The 22,718-nt window shown below is 34.0% G+C and overlaps 1 protein-coding gene across 5 annotated transcripts in view; it reads left to right on the forward strand.

Moving 5' to 3' along the window:
- Positions 1 to 22,718, forward strand: part of GRM5 (glutamate metabotropic receptor 5) — a 535,146-nt gene that overhangs the window by 371,024 nt on the left and 141,404 nt on the right. For all 5 annotated transcript variants that reach the window (XM_074400361.1, XM_039462302.2, XM_074400358.1 and 2 more), the window contains exon 4: positions 15,378 to 15,613. In XM_074400361.1, the coding sequence (XP_074256462.1) occupies positions 15,378 to 15,613 (236 nt within the window). The remainder of the gene's footprint in view (positions 1 to 15,377; positions 15,614 to 22,718) is intronic.

Genomic DNA, 22,718 nt, shown 5'->3' on the forward strand with positions numbered 1-22,718 from the left:
AATATTTTAAGAAAGCTACATACTGTTTTCTATAGTGGTTGTACCATTTTGCTATGGATAAACCCTGAGAACATTATGCTAAGTGAAATGGCATAATGTCTGCTAATAACAGGAAGAAAAATACCTCACGATTCCACTTGTAAGAGACGTCTAAAGTAATCAAACTGATAGAATCACAAATTGAATTGTGGTTGCCAGGGGCTGGGAGAGGGATGAGGGAAATGGTAAGCTACAATCAAGAAATACAAAGTTTCAGTTCTGCAAGATGAATAATTTCTAATGATCTGTTGTGAAATACTGTGCTTATAGTTAACAATGTTACACTGTACAGTGAAAACTTTGTTAACACAGACCTCTTGTTATCTGTTTTCACCACAATAGGTTTTCATTTCTGGGGTAAACCAAAGTTGGATCATAGTATTAGCATTTTCATACATTGCTGGATATGGTTTCCTAATATGTTGAGATTTTTCATTGATATTTGTGAGAGTTTGGCCTATATTTTGTCTTTCTTTTGAAAGCATTTTAATATTTAGATATTACTGTTTTTCTGAACTTAGAAAATGAAATGTTTCTCTTAGCTTTGCTTTGAGAAAAAATTTTTGAGTATTGGTGTTATTTCTCCTCTGAAGGTATAGAATAATTTGTTAGTGAAGTTGGTGGGCCAGACTCCTCTGTGTGTGTGTGTGTGTGTGTGTGTGTGTGTATGTTTCTGGGGAGGTTTCAAATAAACTTCCATTGATTTAAGAGATATAAAATTATTCTATTTTTATATTGTTTCTGTTTCATTATATAATATTTATGTAGGGATTTGTCTTTTTTATCTAAATTTTCAAATTTATTTCCATAACATCATTCACAATATTTTTGGCTGTCCTTTTACAATTACTTTTTAATGTATGTTTATAACTTGTGCATTTCTCATTTTTCCTTCATTATTTTTGCCAAGTGTTCATAAATGGTCATCAGTTTTATTAGTCTTCTTAAAGAACCAATTTTGACTTTTCTTTTTCTACTATACTTTTTTAAAGCAATTCTACATAAATTTTTATTTTTCCATGACCTCTAGTTTAATGTGCTTCTTTTTCTTACTTCCCGTATTTTACTTTCAATAACTTTGCCTTTAATTTCTAGCAGCTTTACTATGATAAGCCTGGATATGAATTACTGTATAGTCATTCTGCTTGGATTCATCATACTTATTAATCTGTGTCTTAGTGTGTTTCATACTGGTTACACCATTTGATTTTAGAAATACTCTATCATTATCTCTTCAAATATGATTTCTACTCTATTCTCTTTTTTCTTCTCTCCCTGGAATACCAACTATGGGAATTAGATGTTTTCATCGTGTTTTATACTTTTCTATATTCAAAAATTGTGTTTTTCCATGTTTCAGTATGGATATTTTCTATTTTCCTATGTTTTCTAAACTTCATTTTAGTTGTGTTTATTCTGCTGAAGCTGACACATCTATTGAGCTCTTACTTTAAATTTTTAATTGCTTAGTTTCTTAAATGTCTCTTTATATATATATATATATATATATATATATATATATAAATTACTGCTTTCAACTAAATTATCGGACTTTTCATCTCTTCTCTTGAATATATTAATCATAGTTATTTTTAAATTCACTCGATTCTAATGATTGGCATGGGATTGATTTCATTGACCGTTTTTCCTGGTTATCAATCATTTTATTCTTTTTTCATGCTTTATATGCATGTCCATGTACTACTGAATGATAGAAAACATGTATAAAAATTGTAGAAGTAATCTAGGCTACATCTGATGGTATGTTCATCCAGAGGGAATTTGCTGTTGCTTGTTCATAGTAGTTAGAAGAGAGGAAGACCATTTTAAGCTACTTGATAGTGAGAGGATTTGAAGCAGTTTTCATTTTTGTTGAAGCCTGACACTTTCCAGTTTGTCTTTACAACTAAAATGTAGCTTTGGGGATCCCAAATAAAAACGCAAAGTGATTACGATGTGCAGCTGTTCGTTCTCAATAAAACTTGGGCTGAAATTTTATTTCCAATGTGGTGGTGTTGGGTGGGGCCTAGTGGGAGATGTTTGGGTTTTGAGGGGAGATCTCTCATAAATGGCTTGTTGCTCCTCTTTCTCTCACTCTCTCTCTCTCAAGAGTGAGCTCTTGAGATTCTACTGATTCTTGTGGGAATGGATTAGTTCCCGGAGGAGTGAGTGACTGTAAAGTAAAGACATCTCTCAGGTTTTCCCCACTTTGCGTGTATCCACTTCCTTTTCCAACTTTTGTGTTGTGATACAGCACAAAAGCCCTCACCAGAAGTCAGAGCTATGCCCTTGATCTTCTCAGCCTGCCAAATCAAAAGCTGAATAAGCCTCTTTTCTTTATAAATTACCCAGTTGTGGGCATTCTGTTATAAACAACAGGAAATGGACTGAGACACAAGGGCTTTTTCTTCTTAGGGATCAACAATTACAATTATTTTTTCTTCAATTCAGTGTGACTGCCTAAAGCTCTGCTCATCTTTCCAATTTCTTAGCCACTTCTGAGCTTTTCAGCAAATGCCTACAAATTAGCAAAGGGCTCAAGGGATAAAATAGTACCAATATCTGCTTCAAATGTCTGTGCTTCTTTTTCCTCCCAGATACTCACTGATAAGATTTTAAATGTAATATTAACCCAGAACTCAAGAATTTTCAGAGCTCACCTAGTGTTTCTGTTGTCCCAACATTTTAGCTTCTTAGCAATAAATTCAACTTGAATGAATTGTCATGTACTTCAAAGGGGAAGTCTTTCCGCAGTATATTATTTTTTCTCTCTTTCCAGGAGCATGGTCCCCTCAGTACTGGCTGACTAGATAGCTTTCTGACAATTTAAACAAATTTAAAAAATTATTCAGCCTTTCTAGTTGTCTTCAGTGGAAGGCTTGTCTAATCTCTCATAGGCAAATATGGAAGTAACTGTTCAGTTTCTATTATGTGACTTAAAATTTAAATCTACTTGGATTAATTATTGGAATTATGATACCTAAATTTTTCAGGAACGTAGGTTCAAACTTTTCTTTCATTTCTTGTACGGTGATTACTTCTAAAATTTAATGTCAATCCCAGTATAATTTTTGATTATTTACTCTTATTTTATAGCTCTAAGTTTTATTTGGAAACCATAGTAAGTAAATGTGAGAAGTTCACAATAGACTTGGTTTCCTTGAGTGCCATGTGGATATTTTGTCAAGCAAAAACATGTTGCCTCAAAGTGAAATATGAATTGGAAAGAGTCCATTCTGTGTTTATGTACAGAAATCAAGGTCTCCTAAACATTTTTAATTGTTCTTTTCCTTGTTATTAGAGAGACTCTTACTAACAATGACAGAGCACTGAACAATACAGAGATAGACATTTTATCAGAATAGGAATTTAGTGAGTTAAGGCAGTTCTTTTTTTGCAGATTCAGGTAGAACAAAAAAAGAAAGAAAACAATTCCCAAATAATTCCAAGAGAAGGGTGTATGTGTGTGTGTGTCTGTGTGTGTGTGTCTGTGTGTGTGCGTGTAAAGAAATTAAATTAGCTCTTCTATCTATATTTTTAAGTACATAACTTGGGATACAGATTTGTGTTAAAGATCACATTTAATAAATTGTTCTAGTTCAGTTTTAATGTATAGATTTAGGTAGAGTAGGTTTAAATCTTGTGTGACCCTGGGAAGTTTGCTCCTTTTCAAGCTACAGTCTCCTCATGTGAAATGTGAATATTTAAAATTATATACGTCCGTTTCATACATATAGTCTTTCCTTAGAATCTGTGGGGAATTGATTCCAAGATCCTCTGTAGATTCCAAAATTCATGGATATTCAAGTTGCTTTTTTAGTAGATCAAGTCACTATCATATAGTATTTGCATTTAGCCTACATACATATACTTGTATACTTTAAATAATGCCTAAATTACTTATAATACTTAATACAATGAAAATGTTATGTGAGGTGGGACACTGTGGCTTACGCCTGTAATCCCAGCACTTTGGGAGGCTGAGGCAGTTGGATCACCTGAGGTCAGGAGTTTGAAACCAGCTTGGCTAACATGGTAAAACCCCATTGCTACTAAAAATACAAACATTAGCCGGGTTTGGTGGTGCATGCCTGCAGTCCTAGCTACTGAGGACGCTGAGAAAGGAGAATTGCTTAAACCCAGGAGATGGAGGTTATAGTGAGCCGAGATTGTGCCACTGAATTCCAGCCTGGGCAACAGAGTGAGATTCCATCTTAAAAAAATAAAAGAAAAAGAAAATGCTGTGTGAATAGTTGCTATACTCTATTGTTTAGGGAATAATGACAAGGGGAAAAAATCTGTACGTGTTCAGTACAGACACAACCACCCATTTTTTTCCAATTTTTTTTTTATCTGGGTTGGTCGAATACACACATGTGGAACTCAGGGATATGCAGGGTCAACTGTATATATAAAACTTAGCAGGATATATGTATAAATATATATTGCTTAGGACAATGCTTGGTGGAAAACAAACACTACATACATAATCATAGTTAGCATTCAGGTAATTTATATATTTGCCCGACTCTACAGCAGAAGGGAATGATAATTTTTCTTTTTATTTCTCATACGTATCACTCTACAGAGAACTGAGGCTTAGCAAGTGCTGCGTTACTTGTTAGACATTGCTAAGTGAATCAGTAATGTTAAATAATGCAGGCAGTCTGAGGAAAGTATGAGGAAAATATAGATTTGAAATTATGAAGTCCTTAGTGACCTGCCATGAGATAAAAAGAAATAAACTGGGAGGTGAAGTCTATATTCATTGATATCATCTTGAAGTCTGCCTTACTGCTTAGAATTTAATAGGTGTTCAATAAACAATTACTGATTTAATATTGCACTTAGCACTCTAAGCACTTGTCCCACTGATAAAAATTTACAAGCTTAACAGAAGGAATTAGTCCAATTCAGTGGAAGAAGACTGTATAGCATAAAAACTGGAAGATTATCCTAAGAAAGGAAACTCCTTGAAAAAAGTAAAAAAGGTTATCTGAGCTGTGGATACAATAGCTCATTCAAAGTGTTTTCTCTGTTGAAATGGATCATTCTGCTTACAAAATTGTTGCGTGTTTTATACAATAGCCTCAATTTTTGCATTTCTCCAAATAGTTATACTATGATGAAAGAAACAAAAGACTGGATAACACACAAAATAATTGATCTATTTATAAAGATATTTATCATCTTCTCCTCTTTAAAGGATGCTTATGATGAGGAAGCATCACTGGAGGCACAAGACATTAAACTAGAGGAGATAATACCTGTCATCCTAGAAACAAAATCAAGACAGGATGGATATTCCAACTATTCTCAGAGGTTTCTCTTACTCTCTGTTATATTCTGTAATCCCCAGGTCTTTGTAAGTTAGTCTGTATTGACCAAACCCAGAAAATTAAGTCAGACCACCTAAGATTTTATTTCTTCAAATATTAACAGGCATTGGCCTTCTACCTGAAGAAATACGAAAGAGGTAGGAAGTGAGTAATAACTTTCTATTGTTGTGTAACAGATTATAACAAACTTAGCAGCTTAAAGCAAAATGCATTTAATATTTCATACTTTCTGGATGTCAGGTTCTGGGTATGGCAACTGGGTTCTCTGTTCTGGATCAAACAAGCTGCAGTCAGGGTACTGGTGAAATGCATCTCTTTTTGGAGGCTTTGTGGAAGACTCTGCCTTCAAATACATTCTGGTCTTTGGCTGAATTTGATTGTCTGTGAGTAATAGGCTTGAGTCTCCATTCTAGTGCTGGTTGTTTGCTGGAGGCCAAACTCATTTCTGAGAGGCCACCTGCATTCCTTTTTCCTTTAGCTCCTTCAATCAAGAAAGCCAACAATGGAGATTCTCCTCTAGCTCTCTCATTTCAAATCCCTCTCATTTGAATCTTTTTTTTTTTTTTTTTTTTTTTATCAGAAATAACCAGTCCCTTTTCAGGACTCACCTAGTTAGATCAGATTCATAGAGGTTAGTATCCCTATTTTAAAATCAGCCTGTTTGGAACCTAAATTACATCTTTTTAAAAAATCCCTCCAGAGAGGGGAGCACTACACACTGGAGTCTGTTGGGGGGAAATGGAGGTGGGATCGGAGGGTGGGGAGGTGGGGACAGATAGCATGGAGAGAAATGCCAGATGTAGGTGAAGGGGAGGAAGGCAGCACATCACACTGCCATGTGTGTACCTATGCAACAATCTTGCATGTTCTTCCTATGTACCCCAAAACCTAAAATGCAATAAAAAATAATAATTAAAAAAAATCCCTCCAGAGAAGCACCTATATAGATGAGTGTTTGACTGAATAACTAAAGGTGTGTATACCCCCCAAAGATCAGAGATATTGGGTGCTATCTTAGAATCTTACCAACACATTTTCAGCATACACTCTGATCCCAGTTTTCCAACACGTCTCTTAAAATTCATCAAGACACATTTTTCTGCTGTCATTACTGTGTGTCATTACTTAGCAGGCTTTATGAAGTATGAAATGTGCTGGAGTTTTGGAATTAGCAAGATCTGAGTTTATATCCCCTCTACAATTGCTACGGGGTTTTGAGTAGGTTATTTAATCCCTCAGATTTCCTTAGTTATAAGGCTATTTAATCCTCCAGTTTCTTCAGATGTAAAAACTAGGTCTAATAATGATCTCTAAGCCCTGTAGAACTTTAGAAAAAGTCATACAATGGAAATCATCTTACAGTATACAGGTGGCAAATTTCAAGTTCTTGACATTTTTCCCTTCTTTCGAATGTTCTGATATCACTCTTCCAATGTACCTCTACTTACTTTTTATGAATCCTTTGAAATGGGAAATACTGAGATTTATACACCTTAGAAATAAGTTGATTTTCAGTTGATAACATTATCTTTTTCTCAACAATTCTAAATTTGATTCTTTTCAGAGTTAATTCATTAGTGTTGAATTAACTCCGAAATATACTCCGGGGTATATTCTCAAGAACCTTAATTTAAAATTTCAAAGCCAGGCAGAGTGGCACAGGCCTGTAGTCCTAGCTACTCCAGAGGCTGAGGTAGGATGATGAGTTTGAATCCATCCCAGGAAACAGAGTGAGACTGTCTCTAAAAAAAATTAATAAAATAAAATAAATAGAGTCTCAATAGTTTTCTTTGATTTTCACTAGTGTATAGAGATTTGAGACTTCATACTTCTCCTGCGATGCAGGGAGGAATATTCTGTGAAAACAGTCAAGTAGTCAGTAGACTCCCACTATTAGAATTTTTTAAAATCCCAAAATATCTGTTAAAATGGTATTGGTAAGAGATTTGGCAGGATGATGATTACATGTGGGTAGAACAACAGTTCCCATAATAATTATGTGGGTTGCAAACAGATTATGAAAAAAAAAAAACTGGGATGCAGCCTAATGAATATATTCATTAACCTTAATAGCATCAGGTAGGGAATGGAGAGGACCATTCTGAAGCAGAGAATGAACTCAGCCTTTCAGAGTCATTTTATAAGGTACATTTGACAGTGTTTTCTAAATTTAAAAATGAGTAGATGTAGTTATACAAAAGGAAATTTGTGTTATTCAAACTTTTACTTTTAACCTAATCTGTCACAGTATTAGGTATGTACTGAGCATTATAATAAGCATTAAGGATACAGATATGTGCCAAGTATAATATTTATAGTCTACTTGGGGGAAACAAAATAAACGTAGCTACCTTTAATACAATGACAACTGTAAAACTAAAAGCATCATGTTACCTCTATGAGAGCAGCAATCTTGCTTTCCTTGTTCACTGCTATATCCCCACATTTAGAATATTAGTTACACAATACTTGTTCAGTAAATGTCACAGTATTTTAGAATCAGAGCCAAAGGAATCATCAAGCCCAGAGGAGCTTTTTGATAAGTTGTATTCAAGCTAAATCTGTCTGCTTGATGAATTACATTTTATCAAATCAGAAGATATGGGAGGAGTTAAGAGAATGGCACTCTGTGTAGAGGGAATAGCATACTCAAAGGCTTAGGAGTGTGAAAGTGTAACATACCTAAGGAAGAAGAATCAATGTGCTATGTCTCTGATGAACAGGATGTGTGTGGTCCATCTCAGCAGTACCAGTTTCATCATGATAAGCAGAAATGATGATTTCAGTGGACGAGAATCACTGTGTGGGCCTAACATGCCCTACACATAGTCACATTTCCTGACATAAGTTTAATGACTGCTAAGGTCTAGAAGCAGTCATTCAGATTCCAACATTTTTAGACTGCTATTGTTCTTTGGGTACAGAATGTACTTAATGTTGTTTGCCTATGGCAGGTAGCACCATGAGATGCCTTCCTAAATCTCCGTGGAGTTGTAGTATTAATAAATAACCATGTTGCCATTTGAGAGTTCAACTAGTGAAATCCATACCTGTTGTATGTAATTAGTCTTCCATGTAAATAAATCAAGAGATTATAAATGTAAGAATTAAGAACTTAGAAATATCCAGAATACTAATTGAAGTGATCAGAGAGTAATCTTAGGAAGGCAAGACAAGAATATGATTTTCAGTAAATGTTAATTCAGTGACCAAAAATTATTTCTACCATTTATGAAACGATTGAGTTAAATAAAGGGAATGTTTAGTCTTAAGGATAAATGAGAAGAACCCAATGGACTGGAAGCTGGCAATGCCCATTCAGGCAGGTCATGCCTAATGGACTGTTGACTCCCTGAGGGCATAACCTGGAAACTACCAGTGTCTGGCACAGAGGAGGCATTCATATGCTTAGTGAATTAAAAATTGGAAATGAATAAAGTACTGAGACAATTACTAAAGGATCACCCTAATGCAATTTTCAGTGCCACATGTATTTTTCTGTTTTCCGTAGCAACAACTTATATATTGATAGGAAATGAAGAAAGAGAGAAAGAAAAAATTATATTGTCTGCATTTTATGGATTTAGATTTTATTAAAGGATGCAGATTTTTAAATTATTTAGCATCTCTACCCTAACATTCCATAATCCTTAGACTTTCATCTTCATAATCGTCTAAGATTTATTTTGATATATTCTTGTTAGTATATAGCACTCAGGAGCTTTCACATTCTAGCAAAAATAGATTGTGATATTAAGCCTATTGGTTGTAAATCCTACCATAATTATTTTATAACTATAACCATTGGTCTGCTTTGTATTTCACAAATTTAATGTAACAAATGATAAAAGTAATTCTAAAGTTAAAATAATTTTACTATAAGCTTACAGTGGTATAAGGTATAAATCTTTACAGATGTATAATTGCCATTTTTTCTCATATTTTTGAGTGCCAACAGCCTTGCACAGCATACAAAAACATATATAAATAAAACAGTCAGTTAATATGGTACTGGAACCACAGGTAAGAACACTGTTAATTTGCATTTTGAACATTCAAACCAGTTGCATCTGGAGAGAATATGTAGAAATCCAGGAGAAAAAGAAATGTGACAGCTTATATAAAGGTAAATCTTAATATCACAGATCCCAGCTCATATTCATTTTCTTCCTTTTTCACACAAAACCTGTTCTCTTCCAATAGTGTCCAACCTAGGACATGGAGCTACATGCAATGTTGTTATTCTCCTCCCACAAACCATTAAAATGCCCCTTTACCTTCTATGCCCCACATTGTTTAGAGGTTCTACCTTAGGATTCCTTATAAATAGGGCTCTTCATTTCTAATGCCACTTCCTTAATTCTATTCTCCATTGGCTTCCTTGACCATTGCAACATATTTTTTAACTTGATTCCCTAACCTTCTTCTCCAGCAGCTTTGATCTGTCATGCAAACTTTTAGCAGAGTTCATCTACTTATCGTCATCTCTTTGTTTCTTTTCCTCCTTTAAAAGCCGTCACTGGCTCCCCATTACCTATATGACAAAGTTGGAAATCTTTAGGATGGCACAAAAGAACATTCACAACTGGTTCTCTTCAGCTCACTTTCTCATTACTTCACTGACCTGTGAACGCTACATAGCTGCAGTGCTCTATATTCACTATTGCTTGATTAATAGTTTTTTCAATATATAAAAAACAGTATTTCAAAATGCTCATCTCATTCTATTACCCACACTTTTCAAACTTAGTTCAAATATTATCGCCCTAAGAAGTGTTTGTCAATTATTTATTGATCTGGTCTCCCACTGCATTTAGGTCATACCCATAATAATCATTTCTATGTGGTCATTTATTTATATCTATCTTCCTTTTCATCCCTCCACTAGACTTGTGAACTGCTGGAGCATAGTATCTAAAACCTATTTAACTTACATTTTATCTGTTTCAACACAATTTCAACGCATAATAAATGTTGTCAATTGCATTTTCTTTAAAATATTCACTGTTCCTCTCCATAGAACAAACCTTGGATACCTGTCTCATTCAGGTCAGGTTTAGCCATGGGTTTTGTTAAGTCAGTGAAATATGAGCAGAAATAACATGTGCCACGTTTAAGCAGAATCTTAAGAACTGTTGTATGGTTCCCCTATCATCTCTGTTTTTCCTTCTACAACAGTGGTCCCCGACGTGTTTGGCACCAGGGACTGGTTTCACGGGTGAAACTGTTCCATCTCATAAGAAGTACACCACCAAGCTCCCCCACATGTACAGTAGGATTCACCATCTTAATGAGAATCTCATGCCACTGCCTTAGATCTAACAGGAGGAAAGGTAATAGTCCAAAATCTAGGATTTGAGGACGCTCTAGTCTACAAGACTGGTATGTCCGAGAAACAGACTATTCTTTTAGATTTCCTCTTCAACATGAAGATGACATAGAACAGAGCCATACGCCATCTGCTATGAATATAAAGGCTGAATTAAACCTCTGTTCTATACCACAGAGATAATGGGATGATTTATTGTGACAAAATAATTTAGTCTAAGATGGGTAGATATTTAAGAATATTGAAGAAAAAACAGAAGGTTAGAGAGGCCTAGGAAAAAAAAATAATTCCAGAGTCAATTTTGTTTTAAATAAGAACTATCTGTTGAAAAGAAGGAAAAACTAAGCTTTCATGAGTTCTAATTATGAGAAATCATGGGAATTGGGGTTGAAAGGAGAAAGGGAAAGAGTAGATTGTAGAGAAGGGGAGTATGTTTTTGGTAATGCAATCTTGGGAAGAAGTAAAAGTGAATTCTTGCTAGATTAGCATGTCCTTAAGATGTCTGCAGGGAATATTTAAAGGAATCTAAGTATCTGCTAGTGAGGTGTTTTGAGAGTCTGGTACATATGTATAAAGATTTATCCTTTAGTTAAACCAAGCTAAGTAAGTTAAGACTGCTTTTTCTATTTTAAATGTCCAAGTTGCTCTGCTTCTATAGCCAAAGAATGACTACACACCTGACTAAAACAACATCCAGATTAAGGCTATATGTAATAACAGCCAATTCTTACTATTCACAGTAATGTTCTATAAACATGCAGCAAACACTAAATCAGTGAATAATGACCATTACTCCTAGAGGAAATACAGGCTTAGGTTGCTGTGAGCCTTTGGTCACAACATTTTCATCAACCAGTCAAAACATAACCTTGCTTTATGTATTTTCCTTTTAAAGACACCTTATTTCATATATATTGTTGATTTACTAACTTTGAACTTGCAGTAACAGGAATTTATTCATGCATCTTATTTAACATACGTATTGTCTATGTACAGTTATTTCTAGTCCCTCGACATTTACATAACACCGGTTCCAGCACACTTCCTCCCCTCACCCCACCAACACCAAAATCTAAAGATGCTCAGGTCTCTTAAATCAGATAGTTTACTTTTTGCATGTAACCTATACATACTTCTATTATACTTTAAATCATCTCTAGATTATTATCCCTGATATAACATATATGTTATATAGTCATTATACAGTCTTATATTTTAACTTGTATTTTTTTGTTGTATTATTATTTTTTCCAAATATTTTCAATTAATGATTGATTAAATCCATAGATATGGAACGTACAGTTATCAAAAGCTGACTGTATTGTCTCTGTATATTATAGCCAACTTGTGCTTAGAAACACTAGATAACACATCAGTATTATTCTTGGACATCAAGTTAAACAGTAAAATCACCAGCAAAAAAACACAAATATGCAAAAGATGGCACTAAATACATAGTGAAAAGGACACTTGTTTATAGTATGAGAACTGAAACAAGAAAGCAGAGACACTGTTTTCAACCTCACATGGGGACATGCTCTTCAGAAGTCTCAAATGTATGCCACTCTGTGCATGCCCATGAATGACTGCCAAAATGCCACCAATATTCATTCTGGTATTGCAAATAAACTTCAGCAAGTAGTTAAATTTGTAAATGCAGAATCTGTAAATAACAATGATCCACTGTATATCCAAACAACTGGAAAGAAAACAGTCAAATGGATTATGAGGAGTTGGGCAAAATGCCTGCTAGTGAGAAGAGAGAGAGATTGGATGGATAAATAATAAATCTAGCAAAGTGCCTTAAATGTGGTCGATTTTCAGTAAACGTTAGTTTCTTTCCCTGTCTTTATCCCTTTGTTTCCTCTTGCTTTGGTAAAATACATGTAATCTAAAGAATTCAAATAGTACCAGAATATTGAAGGTCCACTCTACCAAAGTAGTAGAAAGCATTAGGCGGTAGAAAGATTTTCCTTAGCATTTCATTTTACTGCTGAATTTACTAAATCATACTTAGAGATGCTCTGTCATCTTAATGTAAATCTTAAAAGCATGTTCATGTAAAAATGTTAATATTTAGCCAGTGTTGAATTATCTTTTACGGGATTAACATAGCAGATATTGTCCAAAAATTTAAATAGAATGACCCTGTTTTGTCACATAGATATTGGGATTTTCTGTTTCCACATTCACTTCTTTATGATTTATATTTTGCTATTAATTGGAAACATCTGAAGCCAAAATTATTTTAAACTCACAAATCTAACTTATAAGACTAATAATAAGACATCATAGTTTTCTAAATTTTTAAAATTATAGAAAAGATATATACCTAAAGAAAAAAGACAGAGAGAGAGAGAGAGAAAGTACATGATGAGGGATGACTTAATTATCACTCTCATCCTGACAGTTTTCTTTTATGGAAATATCACCTACAAAAAGGTTTATCAAGACAAACTTTTTACAATCCCCATTAAATTCAGTGAATGAACGGTGAAAGGTAAATTGGAGCCATTATAATCTTACATTTCTTATGTAATATTCATAATCACAGTGTTACATAAGAGCGAGCTAATGTTAACAAAAGGAGCAATTTAAATTCCCACTTCCTTGGAGAATGGGGCTCTGCTTGACAAACAGAGCTTCCTGTCCCCTTTGCAACACGCCCACGCAGCTCCTCGAGTGCCAATGAGACCCACACTCTCATCTCAGTGATATAATAAACCCTCCAAAACAGAGGAGAAAATGAGGCAAACAAGCCCACTTCATTTCAACTTGTCAGCTTTAAATAAAATCTTCTGGAACTGAAAATGGGAAACTTGAGGGAAGATAATGTGTGAAGCAACCAAATTCAACATTGGGACAAAGCATACTACGGCACTACTTTTTTTCTTGATCTGCCACAAAAAGTTTTTGAAATTTCACTATAGGTAATTTTTAATGAAATATCTTTTTGTCAAGGAGGACTTAGAGGAAGAAAGTGTTCCTTTTGTTTATTTTTTCCCTTCTCTCCACCCTACTCATGCCTTAGCTAATATCTCAAGTCATCTCAAGCCCTTTTGATATTTTAATGAGTAATCTGTAACCTTTGGAATAACTCCCAATTATCAATATTTATGTCAGAGTTGGTACAGCAGAGCATACTGAAAAAAGGGCATGCTTTCTGTATAATTTAATTATTTACGTAATACTTTCTTGGTGCTGATTTTTTATGTGAAATATTGGACCATGCTTTCTGCATAGAAAAAAAAAATGTTAAGGGCAAAGATGCATTGAAAGAAAAGTAAAAGTAAGTTAACATTCTGTTAAATGGAAATATTTGAGTATCACTGAAATAAGCAGTGACTGGTAGTGCAAATCTCTTCCTACATCCTCTCTCCAGTACCCGCTGCTCTTATCCCCAGCTCACTTCCTAACGGTTTTTTCCAGCCTTGCATTTAGGAGGCTCTAGTATGTTATTCCCCTTATTTCTGTCCATATTTCTTCTCTTCTCTCTTTTAGGTTAGTCGTAATTTTGTCAAATTGTCCCTTTCCTTATACTTCCTTAATGAGCACTTACATTTCTTCCAGGGATACTTAGTAGCACTGGGTTCCAGCAGACAGGCAGCATAAGTTGTGTATATCCCAAAGCCAGTGAAGAGGGGCGAGTCAGTTTCCTTCTTTCTTAGATGCTTCAGGTTGTACCCAAATTTTATGCAAGCATCTTTTTATGAGTTTTGTTTTTACTTCCAATACTATGTTTCATATATTTTCAAAATCATTGTAAAAGATTTTTTCTTATTCGTTACACTCCCGTATAGCATGATAATATGAACCCTCTGATTTCAAATCCTTTTATCTTAAAATTCCCAAATAACTTTGAGTGATCAGTGCAAGAATGATGATTTTGTTGAGGAATATGATCCCTTCTCCATTTTTGATGGCACACTGTTCAGAAGTTCTTTTGGGCACTCTAATATATAAATGCGATTTTAGGTGTACATTTTTAATATATTTTGCAAATTCCATGGGATAGTAAAGAGTGTATGGACTACGGCCTACAAAGATTTCAGTTTGTGTCTTGGCAAATCAACATTTAATAGAGTGACCATAATCAGCAAACAGTTTTTGTAAACCTCTCTATTATTCACTTGTAAAATACGAACAAAAATGTTGTATTGCAGGATAATTAAATTAATACTAGGCATATTGGGGGGATATTTTTGATTCTTATTTTATGACCATAATTATTATAAAGCCAAAAAAGAATGTATTTAAAGTTAACTTGACCTGGCTATTAAATGTCTATTAAAAATGTGAATGATGATATTATGCAGCTTCCATACACACACACACACACACACACACACACACACACACACACACACACACTATATTTTGCAACAAGTAAAATTCTGCCAGAAGCTCTAGGTTATTCTCTACAGTTTAAGGTAAGTGAGGCTGGTGCCTTTTAGCACTCTTAAACCCAAAGTATCCATGGTTTTATTGTAGTTTTTATTCTAACAAGCTGCTATATCAATAATCACCTCAGTGTAATGTAGGACCATTATGTGGTCTAAAGTGTCTATTTAATGACTAATCTTGTCAATAGGAAAGCAAATGGACTCATTTCTTAGGAGATATCTGTTCTAAGCTGAGGGTTTTTTTTTTGTTTATTTGTTTCCCCACAGTGACGGCTGGGCTGACAGGTATGATGTGACAGATGGATATCAGCGAGAAGCTGTTGGTGGCATCACAATCAAGCTCCAGTCTCCTGATGTCAAGTGGTTTGATGATTATTATCTGAAGCTCCGGCCAGAAACAAACCACCGGAATCCGTGGTTTCAAGAATTTTGGCAGCATCGTTTTCAGTGCCGATTGGAAGGGTTTCCACAGGAGAACAGCAAATACAACAAGACTTGCAATAGTAAGCAGATTTATTATTTCATTTAAAGTGCATAAGGCTAAGGCTTCAATGTAAGTTAACTATGTCATGGGGATAGTGGCTGTAATTTGTTAGAGGAGAGGACTCTTACATAAGCAGAGTAGATATTGCCACTTATGGTGATAAACAGGTTTTAGTTTCATTAGGAAACACATATCAGAGCAAGTATTTAGTAGTATTTTATGTGATTATTAGATAATTTCTATTTGTATCATCCAAAAAATTGAATGTGTTTCCATGTGGCATTGTGCTAAAAAGATCATGTGAGCTCCAGAATGGGACTATTTCTGACATCCTTGAATGCAGTAACTACATTCTGCTCATTTCTATTATCCAGAGGAGTTACCACAGTGGAAGCACATAGTAATGGTTTTATATACATACAAAGAATGAATAAATGAGTATTGAATGACAGATCCAATTGCTACTTCCATCAATAAACCATAAAATAGTACCAGGGATTTGCTATATATAATTGTCATGATGCTTCAGGAAACATAACCAAAGTAGAGTAATTCATTCAATCATTCAACAAATAAGAGGCTAAGAAGGTACCAAATATTGTTTTAGTTGTAAGAACACCAGGATGGAGAAAGCTAGTTCCTGCCTTCAAAAGTTTACTCTCTTGGAATGGACATAGTAATGCCAAGAAAAATTGCAATTAAACATTATAATTGATATGATAAGAGTTTAAAATTAGAGTTTGGGTTAATATTAATTGTAACATGTCCAAAAGGAATTGTGACTCTAATAACCAGGTAAAGCCAGCATACACTGTCTATATCTATATCTATATCTATATATCTAGATCATCTATATTATCTCTCTAATATCTGTGCCTGCAAATGTTAAAGTTTGTTAAAATTGACAGAATATTTTTTAGGGGGGAACTGACTTATTCTACATTGTGTAATAAGAAACCCATATGCATTTGCATAGGAGGAAAATGCAAATTGAACATTGCACATGCTAAAATTTTTGAATGATATAAATGTTAATAAATTATCTAAAATCTTACTAGAGTAAATACTTGCTCTGATCTGTTGTTGTTAGTTGGTGATACAGGTGCCTTTATCCATGGTGCTGGAATATCAGAATTCATTAGAGCAGTGGGCTTGAAATCCTGGTCCATGGACCAGTTCTAGTCCACAGAGAGTTTCTCACATACTAGCAACAAAATGGTAAAAATACAAACAATGTGGTGAGCTATTCAAAAAAGCTTTCTCTCTCTGAGGTCATGTTCATCCTGTGTTTCTGGTATCAGTTTGTTCTTTTAGGAAATAATGGAAATAGTAAATGGTGCTTTGTGATTGTTTTTAAATATAATTGCTTTGTAAAACAAGCACCCAGCAATCCTATTACCAGTTCCTATTTGGGTAGAAGGGGAAGGGAAGAATGCTAGAGTGTGGGATAATACACCTGTCAATGAAATCCAGAAATCATTGCAACATAGTGTGAGAGTAGGTTCGCTTCTTTCCCACTTCAGATTCTGCTATGTCCAAAATCTTCAAATGCTTACTCATTTCCTTTGTTATTATTTTTTATGGCAAAATATGTGAGAAAAAATAGCATTGTCACTTATGGCTCATAATTTCAAATTTGTATCTAATTTAGTATTTTAACAGTTCTATCTAGTTTCTGAAGAAAACAAACTTGTTTCCTCTAGAAAATTGGGAAACATATGTTCTTCTGTGGTCTATTCTATGTTTGTGTACTTATTAGTATGTGTAGTTTCATTGGAGGATTTATAAAAGGTAAGCAGTAGCTCTGATCTCATCTCCAGTTCCTCTTTATGACGAATTAGTGACAACACTAACCAGTGTATTTAAGGGAATTTTTCCAGTTGATCTACACCCTCTTTCTTTACTAATTTCTTCTTTTCCCACTGCTTTTTGTCAGAAGTGTCTCCTCCTAAAAATAGTTGTTTGTTTCTCTGACTCTTTATTTTTTGGAAGTCCTGATTAAATATAGTCTTGAAAACTTTAATTGATTTACATGAAAATATCATTTCTATGGAAACCATTCTGTAAAATCCTTCCTGGACCTTGCTGCTGTAGCTCTCTGTCTCTCAAGTGAGCACCTTGGTGTGATCTCTCTGCTCAGAATCTGTTCTTCACTGCAGTCATGGAAAGCACCATTTAGTACCCCAACTTGGGATCTTATCTGACAATAGATGTCATTTGGTACATAAGCATGGACACTTTATATGTAGTACCTCTGTTATACTTCTGAATGAGGGAATTATATTATTATCCTCATTTTAAAGCTAACAAAAGCATGATTTACAGAGACAAAATAACTTCCTCCAGTCATGTAACTCCTAAGCTCTGAAACTTAAAATTGAACTCAGATTTGTGTAGAGTTTAACCAATCTGCCAGACTAAACAAATTAAATAGAACAGATTTATTAATCACCATGAAATCTGCATTATATAATAGCCAATATATAGGTCAAAGATACAAGGAAAAATAATTCTTAGAATTATTTATCTCTTACTATGAAGTGCAATAAAAGATACTTAAATATTCACTACTCTCTACTTTTGATTCTAGTTTCTTAGGTAATCCAATGTCCACTGAGCATTTCATCCCTATCATGTATGAGAGTTTAAGTTGCTCCACCCCCTTGTTAATACATGTTTTTTTCTGTGGTATTTTTGACCATCTGTGAGTGTGTAGTTCTATCATATTGTGATTTCATTTGGCTTTTTCATGATGTATTTCAAAGTTAAGCGCCTTTTCATGTGTTTTTCAAAGCTGGTATCCTATTGTGTCTGTTCAAGACTTTTGAACATTCCTCTGAGTTTATTATCTTTTTAATATCTATTATAAGAGTTCCTCATATAGTATGGATATCAGTCTGTTGTCAGCTATATTTATTATAAAATTGCCAAATCAGAAGTTTGGCTTTTTTATTATTTTACTGTATCTCTCATTTGCTACTTGTTTTCTTTTTGTCCAGTTTGTTATTTAGTTCTTTACTCTTCTGTCTTTTCTGCTTTGTTTTGTATTAATCAATAATTTTTATTATTTTATTCTCTCTTAATATTTTTTGCTTCATCTGTTTGTATAATTTATTTGGAGTTTTCAATAGAAATTACCAAATGAGTCCTTAGTTTAAAACAGAGTATTTTAAGTTCTTATTCACATTCAAGAAGCTTGCAAGTATTTAACTCCATATACTACTTCACAATTTTTTTTGTGTAGTTGCCATACAGTTTACTTTTATATATACTCTATGTACCAAAGGACTCTGTTATAATTGTAGCCATAGATGATCAATCACTTTGTAGTTAGAGGCTATTGTTCTTCATTCCTTCTTATACTTCCATGCTTTCATCGATCATTATTTCAGCCCAAAGAAATTCCTTTAGTATGTCTTATATACGCAGATCTACTGTCAAGAAGTTGTACTAAAACTTTTTCTGAGAAAATTTTTAAAAGATTATTTCCACTGAGTATAACATTCAATATTGGCAGGTTTTGTTTTGTTTTCTTGCTTCATTCTTATTTGTTCTTAAAAAATGACATTTCACTTTCTTCTAGATTTTGTGATTTCACTGAGATGTTAGCCATCATTCTTAATGTGTTTCCCCTGGTGGCAATATCACAATATGCCTTTTTTAAAGAATTTCAAAATTTTATATATATTTTTAAGTTTTAGTGACCATGATGAACTTTGGTGTAATTTCCTTTATATATTACTTTCTTACAGTTTCCAGAGCTCCTTAAAGCTGTAGAATAAAGACTTGCATCAGTTAAAAAATGTTTCCCTTAAACATTCCTTCTGCTGCATTCCTCCCTCCTCTCCTTCTACTACCCAATTACACCTCTGTTAAGCCGTTTGACCATGTCACACATATGACTTATTTTCTGGATAGTCTTTTCTCTTTCCTCTCTATGATTCAGAAAGAAAATTTGGCCTATATCTTGAGAAAAAGGCCAACTAAAGTGTGAGGAATCTTCGTTCCTCAAGTGAGCTTTTCTTATAAATATTACAAAACAATATAAGATCTAAATCTCCCTCTTCAAAATCTTGAGCCTCCCATGTAGCCCCCAGAATCAGCAAGGGAATCATGGGAGAAAATGTTCTCATGCTTTTAGGGTTCCTGGAATTTATAAAGTGTCATTTTAATAACCAGAAGCATTACTGGTTCTTCTTTTTCTAAGGAGTATCTTATACTGGGTTGAATTACCACTTCCTACCTCTTCCTTAATTCATGTATTTTGCCAGAATCTGCATGATCTTCTTTAGAAACAGGCTCATTACAAGTATAACTAATAAGGATGAAGTGTAGTAGGGTAGGTCCTTAATTCAGTATGATACATGTCTTTATATAAAGAGGAGAAGAGACATAGACACAGAGAGAGACACGAGAACACCATGGGATGGCACAGGCAGAGACTGGATTGATGCAAGTGCAATCCAAGGAATTTCAAGGATTGATGGTCATCACCAGAAGTTAGGAAGAATTCTACCTAGAGTTTCAGAGGGAGTATGGCATTGCTGACAACTGATTTCAGTCTTCTAGCCTCCAGAACTGGGAGGCAATCAACTTCAACTGTGTTAAGCCACCCAATTTGTAGTTCTTTGCAATGGCAACCTTAGAAAATTAACATTCCTGCATTTAAACCTAGAGAGATCCTCAAACTGAATTCTGCAGTCAGAACCTGCAAGTATTCTAGGCAATAAAAGAAGCCAATGACACCTGGCTTCCTTGATGCTCTTCCCTTTGTGTTAGTTCATTTCCTTTTTGTTGCTTTAGATATCTTCACTGCCTTTAAAAATTTTGACTTTTGCATTTCTTTCACCTTTTCAAGTATGCAGTAAGGGAGTTTTCAGTTGCTTCCTTCTCCATCTGACCTAACACCAGTACTTCCTCTACTCTTTAGTCTTAGTTGTTGCTACTCTTGAAACTCTAATGTTGTTGTATAAATAAAGCTGTCACTTATAATATCTAAAATGTCTGTAGCTTTGTTAATTTTTGTTTTCATTCTGAGCATTTAAAAACTTAAATCAACATATTACTATGGCCCTTAAATGTTTTAAGTACATGGTTTTATTAGAGTCCAGAAATACATATTATTTACAGTGGCCTTGATTTTAGCATGTTTTATTTAAATTGCCCAAATATGCAAAACCTAAATTACAAATTAAAATTAATAATACTATATTAAAAGTAATAAGAATATAAATTTCTTCTAATTGTATATTAGTACATTAGTACATTAACAGTAATACCATAAGCTACAAAGAATTAAGTTAAAACTGTTTCCTAATAATGATGTTATTCTACTTTTTTAAGGATGATTTCCTTTACAACCATACTGTCACTCACTGACATTCATTTATTGCTTCTTTTCTATAAATTTTCTATAATTATAGAAAAATTTTAATTTTAATTATAATTTTAATAATTTATATAATTATATAATTATAATTATAATTATAAATTATTAAATAATTATAAATATAATTATAAATTATTAAATTATAATTATAAATATAATTATAAATTATAATTTTAATTTTAATTATAAAAAATTATAATTTTTCTATAATTCTCTAATTTTTCCCTGTCATCTACAGTTTCCAGAAGTGTCACTTAAGATCTCACCTAAATTTCCTAAGGGCATCTCAAACTTAAACATCTAAAATTAACTTCATTGTAACTTCTATAACCACCACCTCAAACTTTAGTTTCCTCCTTTTTATATCCCCAGTTTAAGTAAATTATATACTCATCCATGCTGTGTCTCAAGGTGTAGGAGTGGGTAGCCCTCACCTCTTTCATCAACACAGCCAACTGGCGACAAAATAGTGTTAATTCCACTGTTCCAGCATTTTCTACTTCTGTTCCCCGCTTTTCATTGTTCACATGTCTATACTTCTATTTTCAGTTTAATTTTTATTATCCCTCACCTTAAATATTAAAATCTCCCTATCTAATGTTTTTGATAACAGCTTTTTTCTTCTCCATTTGATGCTAAAAATTAGTTTTGGAGGTCTTCACCTAAAGAGCAAATCTCATTAATGTTACTTTCATTCTTAAAGATCGTTCTTGCTTCTCCAATGTCTGCAAAAAGAAGCCAACCACGCTCTGCTCCAGTCAAAACTCCTCAAATTGGTCATTTATATTCTTTATGGCTCATCTTCTATTTCTTAAACTCACGAAATCTGTGTTCCAGCCACTTCACAAATCATGAAAATTGCATGCCCGGTTAAGTTCCTGTGCTGCTGTACATGCTAAGTCTTGTTCAGTAAAAAGTCTACTTCAAAATATTTGTCAGTACCAATGAATTTACATTCTCATGGTTTCTGATCGCTCCAATTTTCTGTTCTTACCTTAATTTGCTTACTGTTCATTTATCTTTTGTCTTCTTTTTGCTACAAAGAAACCCAGACACTGAGAACAGATATATTCCCTCGTTTTTCTTTGTTCCCCCCAAGTAACTATTCATACAACCATCTACATGTGTACCAAACTACTATTAATAAAATGAAGATTAAATAATGTGTTCGGAGCAATGTAAAAGTACACTGGCAATGTTTCTCTGGGTTGTAGCAACGTCATTTATTGATCCAGTGGTGTTTACTAGGTTGTATTTATCTTAAAAATTCAGCTACTGTTGTGATTTTCCAACTTCTCTACATTAATGCTTTACTGCAGTAAGAGGTTACCTTAATAACCACTCCCCCATATAAGTGACCTTTTGGTCACTGTAGTCGAAATAAGTTTCTTTCCATGTAACATTCTTCCACAGCACTCTCCTGTACACACTCCCACTCCCCTACAAGCTTTTTGCCACCATCATGCTTATGTCTCTCCCTTTCTTTCTCTGCAATCTTTCCCTTCTCTCTTCTCAGCATTTCTACACAACAAGGTAAGTTTCCCTCCACGTCATGTGTAGAGCTATTTAGCTGTTTCTTTATTTCTGTCTTTCAAAAATTCTACCCTTGGACAGAGACACTCACCTTTTGAACCCAAAACTGCTTTGGGATAAAGTTACTTTGCCACACAGAAAGTAATTTACTGCAGAGAGAAAAATGATACCACACAGAGGCTGAAGTAACTACAGTCAATAG

This window comes from Saimiri boliviensis, chromosome 6 (assembly GCF_048565385.1).
Source record: "Saimiri boliviensis isolate mSaiBol1 chromosome 6, mSaiBol1.pri, whole genome shotgun sequence".
NCBI classification, from domain to species: Eukaryota; Metazoa; Chordata; class Mammalia; order Primates; family Cebidae; genus Saimiri; species Saimiri boliviensis.